At 38.5% G+C, this 27153-nt stretch overlaps 1 protein-coding gene across 7 annotated transcripts in view; it reads right to left on the bottom strand.

Annotated features, from left to right (window-relative positions):
* The window catches only part of UTRN (utrophin), a 580797-nt gene that overhangs the window by 375545 nt on the left and 178099 nt on the right, over positions 1 to 27153 (bottom strand). For all 7 annotated transcript variants that reach the window (XM_023183788.2, XM_023183779.3, XM_023183783.3 and 4 more), the window contains 10 exons: positions 22478 to 22591; positions 21536 to 21691; positions 15748 to 15918; positions 13381 to 13560; positions 10588 to 10722; positions 8360 to 8509; positions 7227 to 7388; positions 5874 to 6002; positions 4969 to 5142; positions 2616 to 2771 (listed from right to left, as the gene is read on the bottom strand). In XM_023183788.2, coding sequence (XP_023039556.2) covers positions 2616 to 2771; positions 4969 to 5142; positions 5874 to 6002; positions 7227 to 7388; positions 8360 to 8509; positions 10588 to 10722; positions 13381 to 13560; positions 15748 to 15918; positions 21536 to 21691; positions 22478 to 22591 — 1527 coding nt within the window. The remainder of the gene's footprint in view (positions 1 to 2615; positions 2772 to 4968; positions 5143 to 5873; positions 6003 to 7226; positions 7389 to 8359; positions 8510 to 10587; positions 10723 to 13380; positions 13561 to 15747; positions 15919 to 21535; positions 21692 to 22477; positions 22592 to 27153) is intronic.

Below are 27153 nucleotides of genomic sequence, written 5' to 3'. Positions count from 1 at the left end.
CCTCCTAGGTTCAAGCGATTCTTCCTCCTAGGTTCAAACAATTCTTCTGCCTCAGCCTCCCGAGTATCTGGGATTACAGGCACACACCACCACACCCAGTTATTTTTTTTTTTTATTTTATTTATTTATTTTGTATTTTCAGTAGAGACGGGGTTCCACCATGCTGGCCAGGCTGGTCTCAAACTCCTGACCTCAGGTGATCTACCCCCTCAGCCTCCCAAAGTGCTGGGATTACCGGTGTGAGCCATGCTCCTGGCCCTCTATCTTTTCTTACAGCACCCATCTCAATGACCATACTATCCACATCATCAAGCCAGAAACCAAGGAGTCATCCTTCATCTCTTCTTCTGCACCAAGTCCTGTTGATTTCACTTCCTACATATGTCTGAAATCAGTTCCCTCACTCCATCTCCACCGTCCATCCTAGTTGAAGGTACGACCATCTTTCACCAAGAGTAGAGCAATGATTTCCTAACTGGTCTCACATCCACTCCAGCCTCTCTCCAATTCTTCTTCCAAACTGCAGTGAGTAATCCTTTAAAAGACATATCTGCATATGTGATTTCCCTACTAAAAACTGTGCAATAACTGCTTAAGACACAGATTTAAATCTGTAACACAAACTCTATGACATTGGCAGGAATTCCTCTCATCCTGTCTGCCTAACCCCATGTTCCCCACACTGGCTCTCTTTGTTCTAGCCACATAAATGTGCCACACTGCCTCCTGCCTTAGAGCCTTTATATATACTGTTTTATCAGTCTTGAAATCTCCTCTAGTTTCACCCAGGTTACTCCTACCCAGACTTCGAATCTCAGCTTATGCATCACCTCCTCAGGGAAGCCTTCCTAACCCAAGACTGGGTGAAATCCCTCTTTACCTATACTGTTAAAGAACCATGTACATTCTTCATAACTCTTCAGACTGATACTGTAACATCATTTCATGTAACTACTCAATATTTTCCTCTTTCACTACCCTAAGTTCCATTAGACAAAGAGATAATTTATCTTTTTCCTGTCTCCTTTTTCCTCACTGTCTCTTTTTTCTCACACTCTCCGCACTGTATAATTCCCAACGCAGAGTAAAGTCTCAACTGAGTGAAACTTTAAATGATAAAATCAATTAATACTAAAATTATAGTCACAATTGGAGAAATAGTGCAAAAACCAGCAATGCCATTCCATTCATAAAATGCCCAGTGAATAAATATAACAATATTTAATGAATAACCAGCTGTATAATTCCAAAAAGAAGCTCTAAGGTATGCGTTTCAGACATGCAATGCATCAAAATGTACCACATCAACAATTTAAACTTGCGGAAGTAAGATCAAAAAGTATAAACCGGCCATTCTGATTTCAACTGAAAACAAAATTTCAGCTGTTTTTCTCTGGGCTTATGTACAAACTTCAATATTACCTGAATTGGAAGTAGTTAATATTTCCTAACTGAAGAAGGATCCAAAATACCATCAAACAAGGTTTTCCAATATTACCTATTAAGGTTTCACACTTCCACACATTCTTTGCTCTCCTGGTTTCAGGACAAAGATTCAGTCATTCACAGTAAATGCTCAACAACTCCTGCATGGATTTACTAAAATGCCCAAATTAGAGATATTTCTTGACAGGATTTCAAACCCTGGTAGATTAATGTGAACTTCTTGCCACTGGTTATTTACTAGAGCCCTGATGTTTTAACATTTCTCAGTAGACTATTTAGAAATCTAAGGACAATAACTTGAGTTTTTACAGGGACTATTATTTCCCATTTTTCCTACATGAAATGGGAAAACATTAGGACTAAAAACAGAATGTTTATCACCATTAAAATTACACTTAGAAAAACCTTACATGTTATAACTAGAAAAAAAGCCAACACTGGCTACTATTATCCATTGAAATTTGGAATTATTAACATTTATTGTTTCCCTTTGTATTTCGTTGAAGTACTAAGTCTACCACAATGAACATATATTACTTGTAGTTTCCTTAGAATAACTTATGGAATGTCAGTAGCCATTGAAAGTATAACTATTAGCTTGAATTAAATATTAAAAATAAAATTTTTTGAAAGAGTGCCTCACTCTACTGCCTAGGCTGGAGTGTAGTGGTGTGATCTCAGCTCACTGCAACCTCTGCCTGCCAGGTTCAAGCAGCCACCCCACCTCAGCCTCCCAGGTAGCTAGGACTACAGGTATGCACCACCATGGCTTTTTTTTAATGAAATTTGTTTTGTTTTTGGAGGTTTTCGTTTGTATTTTTTTGTAGAGACAAGGTTTCATCATGTTGTCCAGGCTGGTCTCAAACCCCTGGGCTCAAGCCATTACCCGCCTTGGCCTCCCAAAGAGCTGGGATTACAGGCGTGAGCCACTGTGCCTAGCCAAAAATAAATTTCTGTGTAACTATGAATCACTGTAATATTAGCACGTACATTTAAAGAAATATAACAAAAATTATTACAATAAATTGAAAACACATATGAATCTCATAATTTTCAAACAAGCATTTTCCAAAAAGTGAAATTTAAAAACACATGAGAGAGAAAGAGAGAGAGAGAGAGACAGCGAGTGAGAGAGAGAGAGGAATGAGTTGTGGGACTGCTCTCCTTACCTGTGCGCCCAGGTCATTGTAAAGGACCTTCAGGGAAGTCAGCTGCTCATCCATCCCTTTTGGGTTGTCCGTTTGCTGTTTCTGGACAATATGTCTTCCTGTTTTAATTACAGTTTCCACTTCAAGTTTGACTTCACTCAAAGTTTTATACAGTTTCTTTAAAACAAACAAAGAAAAAGACAAATTACACACTGTGGTGACAACTTGCCAACTGGCATCATGTCAGAACACAGCTTACGCAGACTGACAGCCAAGACCTAACTATGGCGATCAGAGGCCATCATCTTTCTCAGATTTGGTCTGAAGGTCGAGTCAAATGAAATCAAGCTTGTAATAACTTCTTCAAATCTAAGAAAATAAACTAATAGAGTTGATGCTCATTCTTTTAAAATCTCAGACAAATGTTTTAAATGTTTATGAAAGTACTTGATAATATAAACATTTTTGCTACATAAAATGGGAAAACATTAGAACTAAAAACAGAATGTTTATCACAATTAAAATTACATTTTAAAAAATCTTGCATGTTATGACTAAAAAAAGCCAACACCGGCTACTGCTGTGTGTTGGATTTGGAATTGTTAACATTTATTCCTATTTCTCGGAAGTACTAAGTCTACCACAATGAGCATATATTATTTGTATAATAAAAATTACAAAACTCGATATATCAAGATGTATATGATTATAAGTAAACAGATTTCTGAGGCAAATCAAAACCACAATAAGACACTGTCTCATACAGAATGACTATCAGTAAAGAGTCAAAAAACAACAGCTGCTGGCAAGGCTATAGAGAAAAGGGAACACCATACGCTGTTGGTGGGATTGTAAATCAGTTCAGCCCCTGGGGAAAGCAGTTTGGAAATATCTCAAAGAACTAAACATAGAATTATTATTCAACCCAGAAATGCTATTACTGGGTATATATGTAAAGGAGAATAACTGTTCTACCAAAAAGACATATACACTCCCATGTTTATCACACCACTACTTACAATAGCAAAGACATGTCATCAACCTAGGTGCCCATCAATGGGGGAATGGATAAAGAAATTGTGTACAAATACAGCACGGAATACTACACAGCCAGAAAAAATGAAATCATGTCCTTTGCAGCAGCATGGATGCAGCTCAAGGCCATTATCCTAAGTAAATTAACGTAGGAACAGAAAACCAAATACTACATGTTCTCACTTATAAGTGGGAGTTAAACGATGGGTACACATGCACATAAAGATGAAAAGCAAAGACACTGGGACTCCAAAAGATGGGAAGGAGAAAAGGGGCAAAAGCTGAAAAACCACCAATTGGGTACTACATTTATTATTTGGGTGATGGGTTCAGTAGAAGCCCAAACCTCAGCATCATACAGTATATCCATGTATCAAATGTGCACATGTACTTCCTGAACCTAAAAGTCTTCAAAAATTAAAAATTAAAATAAATTTAAATACAAAAAAAAGAAATCGGAGTTCTGTAGGTCAAATTCAGAGCTGTCGTCATCCTAGTTACCTGAAACCAAAAAGCTTTATTCTAAACAGCTTCTCTTGACACCATACATCATCATTTCAACATCTCACAGGATGCTGTCATGTAACAGACCCCTGAACTATGTTCCATGAGGTCAAGCACAGCACTTTCTCTGATTACCACTATGTCACAATAATCAAATAAATACTTATATACACGCACATATATATTAAGAGTTATCCTTTGTTTTGAAAAGCACAAAGAACTGACCCTATACCTCTCCTATCCTAAAGAGTCTCATCTTAAGTTTTGTGATTCTCAAGCAGAACACTAATTCTAAGATTGTGTCCCTTTAGCTACTTTATTTTTAAATTTCTATTCAATTGAATTATAAAGTTCAAGACTAAAAAAGTAATAAGGCCTTATAGATCATTTCTTCTTTCCTATCTTAAGGTTTAAATTTCTATTTGAACTTCTATTTTCCTAGAAAATGGAATTTTTATGATATCCATTGTAAGTATGGTTCTCCTAGCTAACTCAAATTTATCCTTGAAACCTTTGCTTATTAGTCACATTCTGCTGAAGCCTTCCTAACTTCACATGGTGATTAAGACATGTTTCTTTTGCTTTGGTTTTTGTTTGTCATCATGTTATATACATGTCTATTGTAGTTTCCTCCACTATCTCTCTTATCTCTTCTAATGTCTTTGGAGGGAAAGATCACACTTCTTATTTTTTAACATGTTTTCCATCATCAGTCCTTATGTTTAGCACACTCTAGACTAGTGATCATTGGACACACGAGGCATGTACTTGCTAGACCAAGCCATAACAGCTGCTGAAAAAGCCACTGCATGTGCCAATCACCCAACAGCCTCACCATACACTTGTCCAGGTGGGTCTGTATGACATCAGGGTCTACGTCCTTCACATCCAGAACATGAAGTTCTGCTTTCACGCCATCCAGCACACGCTTGCAGTCCAGCATGCGCTGTTCGAAGTTAGCAGGCTTCTGGAAAAGCTGGAACTTTGTGGATACCTCTCGGAGCTTCCTCTGTTTGCAGAAATGAAAATATGCAATTCCCATCAGGATGATTATCTCTCTCATCATGAGCATAACACATACTACTAAAAATTTGTACCATAAAGCACCAAAAAAAAAAAAAAATTCAGTAATATGACCAAAAAAAAAAAAAAAATCCTAATGAAACTTGGTGAGGATACCCTATCGCCTAAGTGAACTGCATAGCCCAGTGTCAAAAATTACAACACTCAGTGTCTCAATCTCAGAAGTAATGGATTTGGATAAGAAATTAAGATAAAGCTGGCCTCACTGGAACTAAAACTTCATGTAAAAAGATCGTTCAGGAACCTAGAACTCAAAATGCCCTTCATCACAAATTCAGAGTGAAAGTCAATGTCATATCGACCATGAAAGAACTAAATGATGCTGCATCCAATTCATGCTCAGCCTGCCCACAGTATCGGCCACACAATACTGACAGAGGCTCTGCATTAAAGAAAAAGTCTATATAAAGCTAACTTCTAAATCTGGCTCACTCTCCTGTTTCTCAACTCAATTATCAAAATCAGATTTAATATTTTTCCATCCATGCAACAATTTGTTTCTGCTGTCCTGGGATGCAACCTTCAATACATCACTCCCATCCCATGGTTTACATCATAAAGAATATCAATGGTGCCCAAGTAATCAATTCTTTCTCTTTTTTATAAAAGAATTCCCAACATGTTGAAAAGTAAAAGGAAGCTCCTGGCCCTCTTTACCTGTAGCACATCCATCTGACTTCCTCCTCTGGCAGTCCTACTCTCCGGGGAAGTCGGGGGCTGAGAACGCGTATTTCTTCTCAACTCCTCTAGGGTTAGCTCATGGGCTGAGATCTCTGCTTGAATTTTCTACAAAGAGATTGGAAAGGGGAGAGGATGTCCTTTTGTTTTCTTAAGTATAAAAAGAGACAATACAAAAGTTCTATATCGTTGTGTCATACATGATATTGTATTTTACATAATGTTGACCTCCACAGAAGCTTTAATAAGTTTTTGTAGCCCAGGAGCAGTGGCTCACGCCTGTAATCCCAGCACTTTGGGAGGCCAAGGCGGGTGGATCATGAGGTCAAGAGTTCAAGATCAGCCTGGCCAAGATGGTGAAACCCCATCTCTACTAAAAATACAAAAATTAGCCAGGCGCAGTGGCAGGCGCCTGTAATCCCAGCTCCTCGGGAGGCTGAGGCAGGAGAATCATTGAACCTGTGGGGCAGAGTTCGCAGTGAGCTGAGATCATGCCACTGCACTCCAGCCTGGGTGACAGAGTGAGAATCCATCAAAATAATAATAATAATAATAATAATTTTTTGCATAATAATAATATGGCCCACTGCATGGTATGACTATTGTACGTGATGCCCATGCTAAGGTCTTTGCATTTGTCATTTCTAATGTTCACAACTTATTTATAAGGAAGGAATTGTCCCAAATTCACAGCTAAGAAAACTACAAAAATATACAGGACTTTTCAGCCAGGCACAGTGGCTCGCACCCGTAATCCCAGTATTTTGGGAGGCCGAGGAAGGCGGATCACCTGAGGTCAGGAGTTTAAGACTAGCCTGGCCAGTATGGCAAAACCCTGTCTCTACTAAAAATACAAAAATTATTGGGAGGCCGAGGCAGGCAGATCACTTGAGGTCAGGAGTTCAAGACCAGCGCGGCCAATATTGCGAAACCCCATCCCTACTAAAAACACAAAAAATTAGCCAGGGCTGGTGGCGCACACTTGTAGTCCCAGTTATTTGGGAGGCTGAGGCAGGAGAATCACTTGAACCCAGGAGGCAGAGGTTGCAGGGAGCCAAGACCATGCCACTGCACTCCAGCCTGGGTGACATAGTGAGACTCTGTCTCAAATAAATATATAAATAAATTTAATTTAATTAAATATATAGGACTTTTGCCAGAGTCTCACACAGAAAGCAAGAGAACTCCAAAACCCAAATGCTGCCCTGTAAGTAAGTCAATCTTTCCCATTGACTCTCGGTTTTGGATGGTAGGAGGGGTTGTCTTATAGTTGAGGAGGCAACTACATAAGCTCTCTTTACAGCTCAGAAGCCCTCAAATACATGGCAATACCTGAGCTTCCTGTGGAACTTGGAAAGCATCTATCCTGTCAGTCAGGTACGTGGTGAGCTGTTTGTCCAGCTCCCCCAAGCTCTCTTGCAAGACTTGAAGCATCTGGTCAGTTTCCCGCAGGACCTGGAGTTGCTTTTCCAAAGAAATCTGCTTGCTCTCTGCCTGCACAGAGGACAAATTGAATCATTAGTTGCCCAACACAAATAGAAATAGCAGAATATATATATTCTGGCCATTAAGAAACGACTATAAAAGCTTTCGTCCAAGACTTTAGACTTCTTTATAAATAAATAATAATTACTAATGATAACAGTGAAAATGTCCCACTAGGATCTTATGTGCCATGCAGCTGAATTACTAATTATTACTTCTTTCTATATACAATGTCGAAATACAAAAATGTAAAGGTTTCCCAAAAGATGTGTTAAACAGAAGATAAAAATTTGCTATTTATTATAATTTTAAAGCATTTTTAGGAATCAGCAATGTCTGCCAATAAGAATATAAAACATAAGAAAAATGTCTATTAATACATAAACATCAGAGTCTCTTTTTTTCCAAAGCCTAAAACAAATTCTATAGGTGTACATACATATCGAACTACTATTTACTGCACTTTTGGTTTAAGCTTGATGTTATTCATGGGCTGAACATCCACAGTTATCATTTAATATGTGTTTGGAAGCACCTAATATTCATACCCAACCTTCCTATAAAAGAAGTGCTCTTTCTCTAATTTGTGATACAAATATGTATGTTATAACCTAGATATGAACTAAGAGACTATGGCTTTGCAGCTTATGTCAAATATCATGGCCCTAATATTTACTAGGATAGTATGAGTTGCTGTTCTTAAATACAGCTATCATATGATCCTTAATGAAAATTAAATAGTTTACAAGTAGAAATCATCTCAAAAATAATTTTTTTAATCATCAAATTCTGCCTTAGAGTGTTAGATCTATTCTTCCCTAGTGAGTATTTCAATACCCTCAATGCCCCTGTGAGCACTGGTTACCAACTTTAACCAACATTAAAGATTTCCCCAACATTAAAGCTCTGTGATATGGAGCTTAGGGCCAGCTCCACTTCATCAATACCTAATCAACACCCATGCATGTCCCAACTCTCACCAGGTGACTTAGATCTTCATATCGGCTATTGAAAGCCTCCAGTTTCTCACTGATTATATCATCCAGGATCCCCCCATCGATCAGAGTCTGGCCAAGTTCTCGAATCTGAGTGCGATTATCTGCCGGGTGGCGCAGAACAGATTCCAGAGACTGGAATGGAGATGGGGAAAAAAAATAATAATGCATTTACTAAGGCAAAAGGTATCAAGGATCCTCAAAATGTCTATTTGTTAAACAAGTAATTCTATTTTCTAAAAATCTACCTAAGGAACAGGACCAAAAATTAAGTAAATTACTAATTCACAAAAATATCCATCACGGTATTAAAAAATGCATAAAAATGAGCAATTAGCACATGTGATATAATTTCACAAAAACAATTTCAACTATTATTAATTATGGGAGGGTGAGACAGGAGGATCACTTGAGCCCAGGAGTTCAAGGTTGCAGTGAACTATCATACCACTGGAATCCAGCCTGGGCAACAGAGCGAGACCATGTCTCTAAACAATAAATAAATGAATAATAAAAAGTTAAAAATAATTATTAATTATACAAGGAAATGCTTATGATATGAAACAAAGTTTAAAGGTGGAGACAGTACTATGCAAACAAAATTATCTCAACTTTTATGAATTATGTTACTAAAAATAAGTACTCATTTTCCTACAATATATGCAGAATAAGAGGCATTGTTTTATATAAACACTTTTTATATACATAAATCTAATTAACCATATGGGCTAAATAGCATTCCCAGTTTACAGATGGGAAAACTGAAGCTCAGAAAGGTTAAATAACTTGCCTAACATACACACAGTCAAATATATTAAATAACATACACACAGTCAAAAGAAGAGCTAAGATACCAACATGGCTCTAAAGCCTTTAAGACCCCAAAGCCTGGCCAAGCGCGATGGCTCACACCTCTAATCCTAGCACTTTGGGAGGCCGAGGAAGGCGGATCACTTGAGGTCAGGAGTTTGAGAACAGCTTGGCCAACATGGTAAAACCCCGTCCCTACTAAAAATACAAAATTAGCTGGGGTGGTGGCACACGCCTGTGATTTCAGCTACTCAGGAGACTGAGGCACGAGAATTGCTTGAACTCAGGAGGCGGAGGTTGCAGTGAGCCAAAATCACACAATTGCACTCTAGCCTGGTCAACATAGAGAGATTCTGTCTCAAATAAAAAAATAAATAAGTAAATAAAAGATCCCAAAGCCTTTGATCCAATATACTACCGTCTAGTATGCATACGTAAAAGACATAGTTAGGAAGTAAATAGTTAGGAAGAAATCTACAAACCATTTTAAAATGTGTATCTTAGAGTTTGCTTTATACTTTTCTTTATTTTCCATATTTCTAGCATATACACGTATTCACTCTTACATTAGGAAAAAAAAATAAGTTTTCATTTTTTTCATTCACTCTGTCTCTCACTCTGCTGTATTTGAGAAGTGACATCTTTTCTCTAGCACAGCATCCATCTCCTAGAATGTAAGTGCCACATTTTACTCATTTCTGACCTTCAACCCATTTGTCCACTCAGTTCCCACATGGTACCTACCAAGACATTTTTAAAAGCATATCTACCCCTTCCCATTTCTTTTTTTGTTAAGCAGACCCACCCCCTTTGCACTGTATTTCATTTAAGAAACGGTTATTAAATTAACGTGTGCTACACACTGTGGTGGGAACAGAGGAATAACAAGTTATCGGGTACATTTCCTGTCCTCAACGAGTTCAAAGTCCAGGCTTGAAGATAAGCTCCTATGACAAGATCCCATGCCTCAACCACTGTCTTTTAATTTCTAACATCTGAAGGTAAGAGACAGGAAGCCCCTGTAAACTGTCAGTGCTGTATTTAGTGAGTAAAAATAACTTGTTGACAAAACAAGAGAGCAGTTGTCCTAATAACATATGGCAGAGCTTTGTCCAGGGCCTAGTAAAATAAACTGGAAAACCACTAGAGTGCTTCAACATGTCTAAGATTTATGAATTGTGAAACAGTTAACCACATCTTGAGACTGCTATAGTGGGTCACCAATAATCTAAATACACATGATTGCATAAACACTTCAGGCTATGAAAGAAAATGCAAGTGACATTGAAAACGACTGAGGAAGCAAATGCATTTGCCTGCGTAAAGCATTACATTCCTCATTGTAATATACGTGTGGCCTCATGACAACAAAGAGAAATGCCATGGAGATCACGGGTTCCAACCTCCAGGGCTTTGTTGACAGCGTCCGTCTTCTCAGGCAGGACCTCTGTGCTCTTCATCCGCTCTTCCAAAGTGTTTAACCAGGTGGTTTCAAGATCCAAATAGTGAAGCAGTTCAATCCAACAAGACCAGACCTCCTAAAGCATGAAAAAGTTTAAATTAGACAAAAAGCCATTTCACACATCGTGTATCTAGTGCTACACATTCTCTTTAATCACTAATAATTTCATTTGAATGTGAGTATATCTAGGAATTCAAAAACTGATGGAGTTGAAACTTCAAAAATAAAATAAAATAAAATAATCCAAAAAAAATCATATTAGACCAATTGGTGAGGGGTGTGGAGCAAAGAGTGGGCAAGAGGCTGCCTCACTCTTTAAAATAAATTCCACGATCTGATTTAAATGTCAAAAATACAACTATATAGTTAGTAGGAAAAACAGGAGAGAAACATTAGTTTATTTTTTAAAGGCCAAGTTCACACCTGTAATCCCAGCATTTTGGGAGGCCAAGGCAGGTGGATCACCTGAGGTCAGGAGTTCAAGACTAGCCTGGCCAACATGGTGAAATCCTATCTCTACTAAAAATACAAAAATTAGCCGGGTGTGGTGGCAGGCACCTGCCCAGCTACTCAGGAGGCTGAGGCAGGTGAATCGCTTGAACCTGGGAGGTGGAGGTTACAGTGAGCCCAGGCCACACCACTGCCCTCCAGCCTGGGCAACAAGAGTGAAACTCTGTCTCAAAAAAAAAAAAAAAAAAAAAAAATTGTTTTTTGAACAAAAGAAAAAAATTACTCACAATTGTAAATTTTTAAAAAATTATCTCATAGAATATTGAAATCTCCTGGGCCCCACCCAGTTCCAACTCAGAGCTAACTGATGTAAAAGTTTGCAATGTAGCCTTCCCAACTTTTTTCTAAATTCATGAGGCCATGTCAATATAAGAAGAGGGCCACATTTTACCAAAACTGGAGTTATACTGTTCTTACTATATTGGTTTTGATCACTTATTCCCCTCTAAGGTTTCCAGAGCAGAGACCCAGGGGTTGTGTAGTGGGTGGATACATTTAGAAATTTATAATCCCTTATAAGAGGAACTTATTTGAGTGGTAAGTTTAGGAGAAAGAATTCAGCTGGATGCCTCCTGGGCTTGTCGTCTTGAATGTACTAAACGAGTGCAAGCATCTGCTGGTCTACATAAATGAGTGAAGGCACCTGCTGGTCCATACTCCATATGAAGTATGCCTACCAGATTGGGGGCAGTACATTTTTCTACAAAGGGCCAGACAGTAAATATTTTAGATTTGGGGGACACATTTGGTTCCAATCACAGATTTTTCTTGGAGGGGGATATGTGTTGTACAACCCTTGAGAAATGTATAAACTACTCTTAGTTAACCAGGTATCCAGAAACCAACGTACAAGTTAGATTTAAACCCTCAGCCAGTCCAGGTGCAGTGGCTCATGCCTGTAATCCCAGCACTTTGGTAGGCCAAGGCAGGAGGATGGCTTGAGCCCAAGAGTTCAACACCAGCTTGGGCAACATAGCGAGACCCCCATCTCTACGAAAACATTAAAAAATAATTAGCCAGGTGTGGCGTTGCAAGGCTGTAGTCATAGCTACTCAGGAAGCGGGGACAGGAGGGTCACTTGAGCCCAGGAGACTGAGGTTACAATGAGCTGTGATCACACTACTGCACTCCAGCACAGGTGACAGAGCAAGACCCTGTCTCAAACAAAACAAAACAAAATCCTCAGCCATAATTTGCCAACCACTGAATTAGAATAAAAGAAAAGAGTTTCTATTCCCCTATTTCTACAAGAAAAAGCAGACCAAAAATCTGCTCAGTTGCAAGCATGACCTCTTTTCTTATGGGAAAGCAAAGATGACTCAAAGAAGATCACTCCCAAGAAGCAGACGGATCCCAAAACAAGTAGATTTCTTACCAACTTGCCTCAATGATACATATTTACTTTAGCACAAAATTGGTTTAGCACAATCAATGAATGAATTTACAAATGAATGAATGATCAAAGTAATGAATGAATTTAGGTTAAATATTGCAGTTGCCATTTTTTACCATTTCAGGATTTACCACAATACAAATATTTGTTTTACATTAAATTGAATGTAAATTAAACTGTTGTAAATTGAAAGCCTTCTTAAATCTTCCAACAAGCAATAACAAAAGTCATACTACTATAAAAACAAACAAGCAAAACCTTACTGTTAGTTTAAAAAAATTTCATAGAATCATCTACATTTTACATGTAATGGCCAGGAAGAAAAAAAAAAAAGGTATTTTATCTAAGGCCCAGTAAAACAGTCACATATTTAAGTAGTGTTTTTCCTTCAGATGACTCTCGAACTTTAATACCACTCAAAAGAAAATAATTCCTCTCTGTGTACTCAACCAGACAAGACAAAACAAAACAAAAGAGAGGCTTGCAATGTGCTCTGCAGTTTTTGGACTGGAACAGGCCCTACAGATCATCTGCTACATGAAAACCTGGATTGCACATATAAATAAAGTAAAGTTTGAAGACATAAAATGACTTGCCCAAGAACCTTCTGATAATTAGGGACAGATTTTGGTCTCCTATTTTTAACCCCTCTTTCATTTGTATCAAACTATTTCCCAAGAACTATTTTTCCTTTATGATCCAGAATTCTAAAGAAAAGTGAAATTTTCTCCAAGATTTGAAAATGGCCAAAACATTACAGAGCTTGGATCTCAGAAATACATCACTGAAAAAAAAAAAAAAAAAATAATAATAATAATAATAATAATATACCTCTAGTGTGTGGCACTTTCCTCGAATTCTGTTACAAAGAAGTTGGTAATTCTCCAGCACAACATTCAGCTTAGACGTCAACTCCTGGCCACCAGAGGGCACCTTGGCAGCTAATAACTTGATGTTGTCCTTGAGAATCTTCACTCTCACCTCCTTCTGCAACACATCCTCTTTTGCCCTCTGTTCCAAGAAAGGATGGATGAACTTGAAAAACGTCTCCCTTTCTCAGTAACCAATTTCTTTTCTTTTCTTTTTTTCAAGAATTAAACCAAAGTTAAAACATCTGGATGATTCTAACTGTCAAAACACTACATTATATAGGTAACAGTGAATGGTTTTGTGGGGTTTTGTTTTTTTGTTTTTGAGATGGAGTCTTGCTCACTGCAACCTTTGCCTCCCAGTTCAAGAAATTCTCCTGCTTCAGCCTCCCAAGTAGCTGGGATTACAGGCGCCCACCACTACGCCTACCTAATTTTCATACTTTTAGTAGAGACGAGGCTTCACCATGTTGGCCGGGTTGGTCTCAAACTCCTGACCTCAGGTGATCCACCCAACTCGGACTCCCAAAGTGCTGGGATTACAGGCATGAGCCACTGCACTCAGCCCAGTGAGTGTTTTTGAAATAAGAATGCTAACTCTAAAATTTCACTCATGCATCCAATGTACTCAGCTCCCACAAATGTTTTCATTTCATAACAGCAGTGTTAACATAAGTTATCCCAATTATGTTTACTGACATGAAGCATTTTCAAAGTCTGGGTCCAAGACCAGAATTTAAGTGAGTGAATTTTAATTATCACTGGAGGGCTGAGCAGATTACACTGCAATAAATACATTTTCACAAAAATTGAGGTACACTATGGTAGAAGTATCTTTAAAAGTTCTCTAAATAATTTAAACTTTTTTAAAAATTCTAGAACACAGGTACATGTATCCTTCTGCTAATTAATGGCATTTCAATGATAAAGTTAGACTGAGACTGATCCAGAAATAGCTGTTTCTCAGTGCTCAAGATAAACAATCTGACATTCAGGAAAATCAACCTATTAGGCTGGTGTAAATGTAATTGCGGTTTATGCCATTATTTTTAATGGCAATAAATAAAAATAAAACAGTCTTTCACTTTCCCCTTTACTTTTCTCTGCTATTTAACGGTTTTGAACTTCCTTACTTTGGGGGAAAGTAATTAGGTGTAGCGGTTTTGTAAGTCTTAATGGCTGTTTGAAAGAATAAAAATAAATAAAATGTTGCCCAATCAAATATTTAAATATCATTTTTCGCAAATCTCATCTATAGCAGCTTTTAAAATCCAAAGAACTACAATGCCAATAGTTTAAAGAAAGATAATAAATGAGACAATTCTTAACATGGTAGCCTATTTTAAAATACCTGTGTAGTGAGTGTTTTTAAATCTTTCAAAAAGAGCTGCACTTACAACAAGTCTCCTGTCATATTCACTTTGATTCATGTATAATAATGCATGAATGTCACATAATCCCTTTCTTGAAAAAAACTCTGCACAGAGATTTTTGCTTTAGTTATACTTCTAGGCAAGTTAACTTTGAGGTAAAACAGTCACTGTGTTGCTTAAGCTTATAGGAAAAAAAAACTTTGAAAACACAATCTCCTTTGGCTTGAACACTCAAGGACAGTTAAAGCTGTGTTAGAAATTTGGGAATGACGCCCAGTTCTTTTATTATATATAAAAAGAGAGTGTTCAAGACTATCAACACAGGAGTACAAATTTACAGGAAATGTATCCAGTGAATCCGACTAATAAGAACTCCCTTGATGCATTCCTACCGCTACTCCTACCTGCTCTAATGAAACGCCGGTGTTCATATGTGCCGTAAGTATTACCTGGAAGATCAGTACAAGGAAAATAATAACAAACCTCAGACAACTTGGGAGGTCTCTTTTGTTCCCCTTGCAAAGAATAATTCTTCATGAAAATTTTTGGAAATAGTGATGAATGCAATTAATGCCACTGGATTGTGCACTTAAAAATTAAAATGGCCAATGTTGTATGTATTTACCCCAATTTAAAACAATAATCATTCTTCCTCACGCCCACTACCAGAGGGTTTTAAGTCATTCTCTGTAGCCTCCCAAAGATCTAACTTAAGAGCCTGTCTCACAGGCCCTCATGGACTCAACTCATGGGCCAAGCCATACACGTGGACTCCTGGCTTCCTTCCCCTGCTAAAATCAGAGCAGCTACCCTGTTACACTTTTTTAATTAAAAAACCTACTGTGAAAGATGCTATGTGCACACAGTGCTTGACAGTTGGAGAGACAATTGATGGGCTGGTTTTAAAGGGAGGAGGGAGGCATGAAGTCTGTTGGCACTGGTTGTCCCCACCTCACCTTCATCTCTTCCACAGCACTCTCAAGCTCTTCTGGTGACTTGTACTCAAAATCCCGCTCCAGGTATTCTTCCTCGGCCTGGGTCATCCATTCCTGCATCTCTGCCAAGTCTTTCTTTAGGTTCACAGCTTTTTCTTGACTTTCAGACAACCTACTTTTTTGAGTAGCGATCTACAAAGGAAAAACCATTCCCCCCAAATAAACAAATGTTAATGTATTCAATGTCAAGTTTTAGCTCTTAATATTTAAAGGCACGTGATAACTTTCCACAACGAATTGCATGCTTTAAAATTCAGATAAAATCTTATACACTTCGTGCTAATGCTGTGGAATATAAGCAATAATGAAAATAATCTTATGACTGGAATTCTACACCACATTTGGATAATACTCTTATCTCGAAATATCTATTATAATTTTGAAAACACGTAACTGTTGACTGTAATCCCAGATGTAGGAATCTATAACAGTAAAAGCAAATATATAAAGTAAATTTAATGTAGCACTGTTTATAATGAAAAAAAAAAAAGGAAAAACAAAAAACCTAGAAGCCGGTCAAGTTTGGTGGCTCACGCCTGTCATTGCAGCACTTTGGGAAGCCAAGGCAGGGGGATCACGTGAGGTTAGGAGTTTGAGATCAGCATGGCCAACATGGCAAAACCCCATCTCTACTAAAAATACAAAAATTAACCAGGCATGGTGGCACATGCCTGTAGTTCCAGGAAGTGGAGGCAGGAGAATCGCCTGAACCTGGGAGGCAGAGGTTGCAGTGAGCCGAGATCGCACCACTGCACTCCAACCCGGGGAAAAGAGCAAAACTCAGTCTCAACAAAAAAACCTAGAAGCAACCAAAATGTCCATTTTCTTCTTTTTAACTGCACTTCCCATTAAGATTTCACTTTTAAAAAGCAGCGAGGGATAGGCTGTTATTAAAGATGTCATAAAACACTGCTCTACAAAATTTTGGTTTTGATATCATATATCATATATTTGTATATGCCACACAGACACAAAAATGTTACAGTAAAAAATAAATAGTTGTCTGATTCTGATTCAGTAACTTAGTTAAAAATTTCAGAGAAGTCAAGAAATATTTTCTTTCTTTCTTTTTTTTATTATTATACTTTAAGTTCTAGGGTACATGTGCATAACGTGCAGGTTTGTTACGTATGTATTCTTGTGCCATGTTGGTGTGCTGCACCCATCAACTCGTTAGCACCCATCAATTCGTCATTTATATCAGGTATAACTCCCAATGCAATCCCTCCCCCCTCCCCCCCATGATAGGCCCCGATGTGTGATGTTCCCCTTCCAGAGTCCAAGTGAACTCATTGTTCAGTTCCCACCTATGAGTGAGAACATGCGGTGTTTGGTTTTCTGTTCTTGTGATAGTTTGCTAAGAATGATGGTTTCCAGCTGCATCCATGTCCCTACAAAGGATGCAAACTCATCCTTTTTTATGGCTGCATAGTATTCCATGGTGTATATGTGCCACATTTTCTTAATCCAGTCTGTCACAGATGGACACTTGGGTTGATTCCAAGTCTTTGCTATTGTGAATAGTGCCGCAATAAACATACGTGTGCATGTGTCTTTATAGCAGCATGATTTATAATCCTTTGGGTATATACCCAGTAGTGGGATGGCTGGGTCATATGGTACATCTAGTTCTAGATCCTTGAGGAATCGCCATACTGTTTTCCATAATGGTTGAACTAGTTTACAATCCCACCAACAAGAAATATTTTCAGAGCACTCCTCCCCATAACAACAAATTGACTTCTACTGTGAGAGAAGGCATCATTCTGCAGTGACAGTCCAACCTCTATGTGACAGGCTCAGCCTCATGCTCAAATTAAATGCCGCAGTAGTGGCCATGCTGCCAGGGCCTGCTTGGCTGCTAGGTTGATAGTAACCAAAGGCCAGCACAGGAACTGGATGGTTCTCACGGAAGTTAAAGTTAAGCAAGAGATAGAGGCTTTCCCAGTCCCTCTCTCCAAATAGGATCTCTGGCACAAAAATAGACAGGACCAAACAAGAGCTTTTCTTCCACTGTCCCCACAGGGTAACCAAGGAACTGGTGCCAGCAATACTCACAATCCCATTCCCAAGCCTGGCTGATCATCAGGTTAACCTGGTAAGCTTTTCATTAAAATACATGCACACACACAGAAAGAGAAAGAGAGAGAGAGAAAGATTCTCGGGCCCCACTTCCAGAAAATTCTCTGAATGTGTACTTTTTGAACACTAGTCAGCAATATAATTTTCACAGATCCAAACACAAATGAAGAAAATAAAGACATTACCACAACAAAAACAAAACACCCTCAAAATTATCTTTAATTATCCTGAGAATATATACTTTCTATTTTTTGGCATTTAAATGTTGCTGTTTTACAGGATGTCATGAATATAATAGACGAAATAAACTATCTTTGTTGTTGATTTGTTTTATATGCCTGTTCTTTTCACAAAATGAAAATTTGACAAAATTATGTTTGTCCAAAACTACTTCAACATTTGTACTAGTCAATGCAATGCAATAGTCTGGAAACGCTCTAGATAATTTTCACACATGTGGTTACCTCCTTCCTAAGGACACTTTAAATTTCCCATATATTTATTCCTGTATTTTGAATCAGCAATTCACAATGAATTCTTTGTTGTCATATTTATGTGGATGGATGGATGGATGGATAGATCGATAAAGATACAAACTTCTAATTATCACCTTCCTTGATCCTCACTGCCACTTCCAAACCATTCTCTATTTATTTCCTCAAAAAGCCCAGTTCCGTAAGGCACATGCCATCAGATTACAGCATATTGAGAAAAATTTGAATTTAGCTAGGATAAGAGATGAGAGTACAACATTATTAGTTTCTTAAGTGTGATCATGGTATTGTGGTTTTGCAGAAGAATACCTTCATGCTTGGAGAATCATTATTGAGGGGTGAAGTGTCATGATGTTTTCAATTTCCTGTTCAAAAGTACCAAAAAAAAAAAAAAAGTGTGTGTGTGTGTGTGTGTGTGTGTGTGTGTGTGTAAAGAGAAGGGCAGAGAGAGAGAAAGCAAAGGTGATAAAACATTAGCGAGTCTCTGAATGGATGGATATACAGCTGCTCCTTTTATCATTCTTTTAACTTTTCCTTACATTTGAACGTGTTCAAAATAAGTTAGTTGGGTAAAACAACAAAAACAAAGCCAAATATTCAGTTATGCAAATATAAATTTTTCTGATACAAACATTAGCCAAAAGCATTTTATTAAGAAATATGTACTATCCACATGACTGTGGGGTATGCCTTCTATTTTTCACTGCTTTGTCACTCACTTCAGCTATATATAGCCTCACTATTATTCCACTAATAAAAATCAAAGCAATCGAGAGAGAATACCTCCCAGTTCTACTGTTCTCATATCATTTCCTCCCTTCCATTACCATGGAGAAACCATATCTCATAGCAACATCTTCACTTAGATGGTGGATCTCATCCTCACATAATCACAGACTTCACTTGAGAAATTCTCCTATCTCAATCTCTTTCTGCACCATCATTTTTTTCTAAATGAGAGGTCCTCTCATTAATATCTCTCATTTAATATCTCTCATTATAAAAAATAACAAAATCACCTCTTTGGATTCCCATCACCAGCACCCACCCATTTATCTGCTCCCCTGAAGAGAAATTTCTCAAAGTTGGTTATGCTTGGTGTCCCAGTTCCACAGTTCCCATACCCTCCTTGACACTCTCCACTATGACTATTTTTCCCACCAGATCACTGACCCTACTTTCTCAAGGTTATTAAATGCCTCCTTCTTATCAAATTTAAAGCTTGATTTTCTGTTTTGATTGGCCCCTGCAATCCTCAGCATTAGGCACTGTGAAGTTTTCTCCACCTAGCATCTGGGACCCCACATTCCCCATTACTGATTTTTCCTCCTTAGCTTCTAGCATCAAATTTAACCCTTCCAGAATGGTAGTCATCATTTCACCTACACCCACAAAAGCTTCTCCTTCGTTATTGCAGTAAATGACACGACAATTCACACAAAGTGGAAGCTTTGCAAAATTCTGAGTCATGCTTGACCGTTCACTTTTTCTCCTATCACACATCCAATTCTTTCCTTAGGTCTCTTCTTTATTTTCAAACCTAGTATTTCTTATGCCCTCCATCACTACTTCTCTAGCCTCTCTAGTACATGGGGCCATCCTCTCTCTCCAAGATTGCAGTAACCTTATAAGGATTCTTTCTATTTTCATTCTTGCCTTCCCTGAGCAAACTACTCACATGAAAACCAGAGAGAGGCCGAGTGCAGTGGCCCATGCCTGTAATCTCCACGCTTTGGGAGGCTGAGGCAGGAGGATGGCTTGAGGTCAGAAGCATCTGAACAGACTGGCATCTGGTCTCAAACTGCTGACCTCAAGCCATCCTCTTGACAGCCTCCCAAAGTATTGAGCCAGAACCCCATCTGTACAATTTTTTTTTTTAGACAAGGTCTGGCTCTTTTGCCCAGGCTGGAGTGCAGTGGTGCGATCTCAGCTCACTGCAACCTCCATCCCCTGGGCTCAAGCTACCCTCCCACCTTAGCCTCCTAAGTAGCTGGGACTATAGGCACATATCACCATGCCCGGCTAATTTTTGTAATTTTTATAGAGATAAGGTTTTGCCATGTTGCCCAGGCTGGTCTCAAACTCCTGAGCTCAGGCAATCCACCCACCTCAGCCTCCCAAAGTACTGGGATTACAAGCATGCACCACTGCATCTGGCTCAAAAGTATTTATAAAATTATCTAGGCATGGTGGTGAACACCTATAGTCCCAGCTACCCAGGAGGCAGGAGGATTGCTGGAGCCCAGGAGTTCAAGCCTGCGGTAAGCAAGGATCCTGCCACTGCACTCCAGCCTGGGTGACAGAGCAAGATAGTGTTGCTAAAAAAAAGGAAACAAAACAAAAAGCCAGAGTGACCTTGAAAGATCTATATCACATGTCACTTCCCTGTTCAAACCCTTCAAATTCCTTTCTGTGTAATATCATACTTGAAATAAATCCCAAGTCCTTTCCTCCAAGGCCATAGCTAATCCATCCTCTGCCTACCTCTAACCTCAAATATTCCCATTCTCCAACTCACTAACTCCTCTCTACACTGCCTTCATTCTTTATTAAACAGACAAAGTTCATTCCCACCACAGAGTTTTAAAACTTGCTATTCTCCATGCCTGAATGTTCTTATCTGAACCTTACAAGGTTCATCTCTTACTTTACTCAGTTCTTTATTCAAACATCCCCATCTCAGAAAGTCCTTCCCTGACCCTCCTATTTGAAATAACCCACCTAGCCCTAACTCCTTGCTACTCCTCCATGATATTATTTGTTATCCATCTGCCTCACTAGAATGTAGGCTCCTTAAGAGGAGTTTCTTCTTCCTTGTTCAATGCTGTACCTGCAGCGCCTAGAATGATGCTTGACAGTTGGCATCTCATTAATATTTGCTAAGTAAATAAATGGTCACACTCAAATGTTTTAGGGGTAAAGCAAGTGTCATAAATGTGTTTCAAGACAGGTTTAAGACAGGAATGGGTAAGCCCTGAGCCAAACTGGACAATCAGCACCCTCTCTTAATTCAAAAATTGATGCCCTTTTTTTGCCCCAGCTCGCTAGCCATGCTGGAGTTATTCTAGACCACTGTTTTTCAAACTGGATGGGTCATAATACATTTAGTCAGTTAAGAGAAGCTACAGTCTACATCTCTTGAAAACCATAGATAGCAACGTTGAAAAACTCACCTCCTTGCTAAGTTTCTCCAGTTGGGTTTGGTAGTCACTTAGTCTTGTCTGCACCCAAGTTTTTATTCCAGCAATGGGACCACTTTGAAGATTAGTCTCTATTTCCTTCATGTTTTTCAGAGATGATTCGATTGTTTCTATTTCATTAACAAATGCCTAAACACATAAAAGATGCATGTTGAGTTCATTACTATATAAGTGGATGTCATAATTATAGTTTGTCTGTCTCCCTGCAAATATTATAGAAGCAGACTGCTTAAGAGTCAGTACTTCTAACTACTTAAGAAATATTGTGCCATAAGAAACTCATTTCACCTGGGTGCTTGATATAGCCATCTGACAAATTAGATCAGAAATACTTGACTCTCAGCAGGGAACAGTCTTTTAATTAATGTAGAGAAGCCTAACGATTTAACCAAATACAAACTGCATGCACTATTACTAGCAAATTCATTTGTTTTTTTTTTTTTGGTGGGGGGTCGTTTTTTCTTTATACTTTAAGTTCTAGGGTACATGTAAACAATATGGAGTCATTGTATATTGCTTTTCTTGTGCCACACAGTGAGGATTTAAGAAAAACGTACTTAACAAATGAATTTGATGAACAGACATTTCTCAAATTCATTTGTTACATATGTTTTTTTAAAATCCTCACCATGTGGCACAACAAATGCAATATACAATGACTTCTAATGAACTAAAATTATTCTTGTTCTCTATTCTATAACCTCTCAACATTCTATAACCAAGGCCAGAAATAAAAACATGAAGAATCTTTCATTCTTTTATTAGCTATAAAGTCATAAAAGCTTTATGATGAAAGATATTTTATCTAGATTGAATGTTATGTTATATTCTCACAATTTTAATAATAGCAGCGAAAAACATGGAAAAAGAACAAAACGTTATTTATGACAAATTCCCCAGATCAGCAAAACTCACAGAGCACTGGTCTAACTGCCTCTGTAGATCCGCGTCGTTTCCTCGGGCAGCCTGCTGTTTCATTAAGAAGTCTTTCACGCCATCCATCCACTTCTCAATGACTGTTGAATCAGCCTAAATCGAACACGATAACAGAGGGGGATATTACTCCGTGACGTTCAGTCTACTACATCTCAAGATCTACTGGAACAAAGGCAACTTTTTAAAGCTCCGATGGTATCATTTTCACTTAGTTTATTTCTTTTTTTAAGGCTTCCAACTTTGAAAATGATTATTTTCTTCATTCTTGACTAAAATCCTCAAGAGATGACAGGCTAGTAACCATTCTAAAGATTTCCAAACACTAGCTCTTTTTGCTTAAATGCAAACAATAGGTATGATTTAAAATGCAAATTACAGGGAAAAAATGCATTTCTAAGTTTAATCAGCTATAAAATATTTTTCTCTGATATAATTTAGAACAATTTTTCTTAAAAGTTAGTAACTCAGAGCAGGAATAAACAAATAGAACGGTGGAGGGAATACAATAGATGGCTCTCATTTCTGCCGTTGGATGCCTTTTTATCTGAGAACTCAGGACAGTCACTGCTCTGCTCCATTCTTTCACCCAACATTTATTAAGCACCTACTGTATACATAAACTAGTTACTGTGTATGGTGATAAGGGTTCAAAGACAAATGTGAAAGCAAACATTTTGCAAAGAGAAAGAGGCTTTAGGGAGAAGGTAACATTGGAACTGGGCCTTAAAAAATACAAATAAGGGTCAAGCATGGTGGCTCACACATGTAATCCTAACACTTTGGGAGACCCAGGCCATGGATCACGAGGTCAAGAGCTTGAGACCATTCTGGCCAACAAGGTAAAACCCCATCTCTACTAAAAACACAAAAATTAGCTGGGCATGGTGGGGTGCCTGTAGTCCCAGCTACTCAGGGGGCTGAGGCAGGAGAATTGCCTGAACCTGGGAGGCAGAGGTTGCAGTGAGCCAAGATCACACCACTGTACTCCAGCCTGGCAACAGAGCAAGACTCTGTCCCCCCCACCAAAAAAAAAGAAAAAAAAAAAGAGAATGCAAATAAGTAGATACAATTTGAGCTTTTGAGCTCTAATACCAAAGTCATTTCTTTCCATAGGTGAGCAACTGCCATGTTTTTCTCCAGTCTTCTGCTGATGACATGTTCCCAATTCCTTCCATGATGTCTACAGGACATGACATCTAGGTATTGCTCACTACTCTGATCAACATGCTCTGGAACCTACATCAGTTTTTTAATGTCCTTAAAATATGCCACCCAGAACCAACTATTCTGATCCTTATAATGTTTGAATTGATCACAAAGATCTAACTAGTTTATACAAGGTTATCAGAGATTATCTCAAACACTTTGGTGAAATCAAGACTTGCCAAGAATGTTCATTTGTGAGCATTATTTGAACTAAATGAGAGAGCATCTCCAAATGTGAGATGTTATTACTCTATGCATCCAATAATCTAGTCTTCCTCCTCAAAAAAAAACAAAGAAAAGAAAAGTAGTACTTAAAGGAAATGAGTCTGGACAAGGCCTACTAGTGGTGTCCCTGTTGATTCCCGGTGACCACCACATTCCTTCCTAAGCACATATAAGATCTCTAGTCGGTTATTAATCTTACAGTTTGGCTAGGAAATGACATCAAACTTACTTTATAGCTTCAGCTTCTAAAAACTAATGTGTCCTCTTAATTAGGACATTTCTCCATCTCCATTTTTCTGGTAATTTGTCACAAGTTTATGACGTGACTGACCCTGAGATTATGGGTAAAAATCCCACTTGGGATTCAGATTTATGCATCTGGAGGAACTCTGAATGCTTTTGCCTGTGGTCCTTAGTTGAGGCTCTAAAGCACTCTCAGTAATGACTATTCTATACTTCCTATTTTTGAAGGCCATTCTCTGATGAAGATGGCAAGTAAAAAGTGCTTATCCAGCTAGGTTTCTCTGTGTCCTCCATTAATATTACACCATCCTGTCTAAGCACCTCTGCATCTCGTTTATTCTTGGCACAGCTTTGAAAGCCATTTCAGTTCCATTGCACACTTTCCCCAGGCTGCTTCCTCCTCTCTTCTCCAGTCTGTCTGACATGATTCCACAAGTCCATGCTACCCTTGTATATTTTCAGTTGGTTACAGGTCATTTCTGTGTTTGCTCCAGCATTTCAAGATCTTAGCATAGAAGGCATCTTGGGAAGACATGCTCAGAGCGGGCAGAGTGGGGCATCCAAAAAAGACAGAAGTGCAAAAAGAGAGAAAGTGTGAAGACATTCATAGAGTTCATAAAATACGACTTTAAAAATTCTCGCTTAACTTGTCACCACAGATGCCTGCACTGCTAATCTCCATTCTGCACTTTTAAAGAATGCATTACTGGGGCCAGTCGTGGTGGCTCACGTCTGTAATCCCAGCACTTTGGGAGGCTGAGGCAGGCAGATCATGAAGTCAGGAGATTGAGACCATCCTGGCTAACATGGTGAAACACCATCTCGACTAAAAATACAAAAACATGAGCCAGGCATGGTGGCAGGCACCTGTAGTCCCAGCTACTTGAGAGGCTGAGGCAGGAGAATGGCATGAACCCAGGAGGCGCAGCTTGCAGTAAGCCAAGATCACGCCACTGCACTCAAGCCTGGGCAACAGAGCAAGACTCTGTCGCAAAAATAAAAATAAAAAATAAAATAAAATTTAAAAATTCATTACTGCTGTATGACTGGGAAATTCATTAACTGTACTTTGAATAAGGAGAACTGATGGTCTCCTCAGCCAAAAATTTTCAAAATGTATAATGGAAGCATTATATTTCAAAGAGGTTTTAACCACAATTGGCTTTGACTTGAGAAAATGGCCTTAACTACTCCAGTCACTGGCGTATGAGGAAGTTTTATGGCCTCGACTGCCTTCCTTCCTCCCTCCTTCCCACACTGTTTCTGACACACACAGACCTATGAGGGGACACACATTTCACATGTGTCTGTTCCTTCTCTCCCTCTTAAACTTTGACGTGAGAAAAAAGAAAGAGAAAAGCAACAGACAGGTAAGCCATGTAGGCCAATGGATCATCCCAACAGTGAGGAAAGGAATAGAAGGGAATCTGTACACACTGCAATATTTTCACTACTAAAAATCCTGCATGTAATTCTGACCATGCTGTGTTCTAAAAGAGACAGTGTGCCCAAATAAAGAAATGCTAAGGTCTGACTACCAAGCTCAGCACCTGCCTAGCCATGGGGCTTTGAGAAACTAATTTTTCTTTGAGCCTTAGTAACTCATCTGTAAAATTAGAATCATAACAACTATCTTGTCTGGTTGTTCTGAAAAACAGAGATTCCCACATAGAAGAATGCACTAAATGGTAGCGATTATTATACTAAGATCTACAAAACTAACTACTTTATTATTACCAAGATTAAGACCATAAGAGTTACCACATCCAAGTTTTGGTGTTTATGTCCCATCAGAGGAACCACAGGAATGAATGGACAAGATGAGCACGTGTTTGCATAAGCATAGATTTCACTTTTTTAATTGCTGCCAACATTAATGCTTGTTCTATCCTGTAACTGTTTCAAAGTAACTGTTTCAAACCGCTACTGCTTATGTATCTGGCCAGATCTGGCCAAATACAGCTCATCGGAAGGAATCGGTACAGAAGGAAAGGCCCACCCTTCAGAAGTGCTTGGCAGCTGCAGATTCACTTGGCGTTTCCACCTCGTGGCACACCACGCGGGAAGGGTTATAAGTCCCGAAGATCAATGCTGTGAGGGTGAAGGCAGGAGACAGGGAGCTCTGCTCTGCCTTCCATTCTCCCTATCCTATCTCCTCTTTCCCTGAGCAAAATATTGTCACAGTCAACCTGTAGCAGATGTTTCCTGTGCTTTCCAAATATACCAAAAGTCAGTTCATCTTTAAGACAATTCCACAGCAAAGAGGTTGGTTACAAAGATGGTCAAACAGCTCACATGAAAATAGTGTTTCTCTGTCCATTTAAAAATTACTCAGCTGATGCACTTAAAAGGCTTTTAATCTACAATAATGATGATTTTTTTTCTTCATCTCCATCTGCTTACAGAACACACACACACACACTCACACACTTCTTTAAGGGACTTCAGTTCTTATAAACTAAAACAAAATATAAAAACTGCTAGGAAATTTCTAAAGCAAATGTCATTATTTCACATGCAAAAAAAAATAAACTAAGTACTAATCTGGGGCAGCCATTTCTCATTCCTATTTTTACTCACAAATATTCAAATAAATATAAAATTACTAATACAGTATTTTTTGAAAATCAAAATATCAAATATTCTAGTTTGGAAGGGCCAAAGTCTACACGGACCACCACTGCTCAAAAGCAATGATTTCTAAGCATTTCACCTGGGCAATACCCTGCTATGGGATCACAGAAAAGGAACTGCAAGGTCATTAAAACAATTCCTTTGATCCTATCTCACATCATCTCCCACCCCCAATCCTGTCAGCTAAGGATGAGGTAATTTAAAGCTTGGTAAATCTGGATTTAAGACAGTAAGATTCCAAGGTACACAACTACCTCCGGAGACTTGATTACAGCTAAATTCTTGGAATTTTTTTTGCTCCTTCCCCATCTGTTGGAATGTCCATAGCTTTTTAAGACATAGACCAG

Source organism: Piliocolobus tephrosceles, chromosome 5 (assembly GCF_002776525.5).
Source record: "Piliocolobus tephrosceles isolate RC106 chromosome 5, ASM277652v3, whole genome shotgun sequence".
Taxonomy (NCBI): Eukaryota; Metazoa; Chordata; class Mammalia; order Primates; family Cercopithecidae; genus Piliocolobus; species Piliocolobus tephrosceles.
The sequence above is the reverse complement of the archived record's forward strand: the minus strand, read 5'-3'. Positions and strand labels throughout refer to the sequence as shown.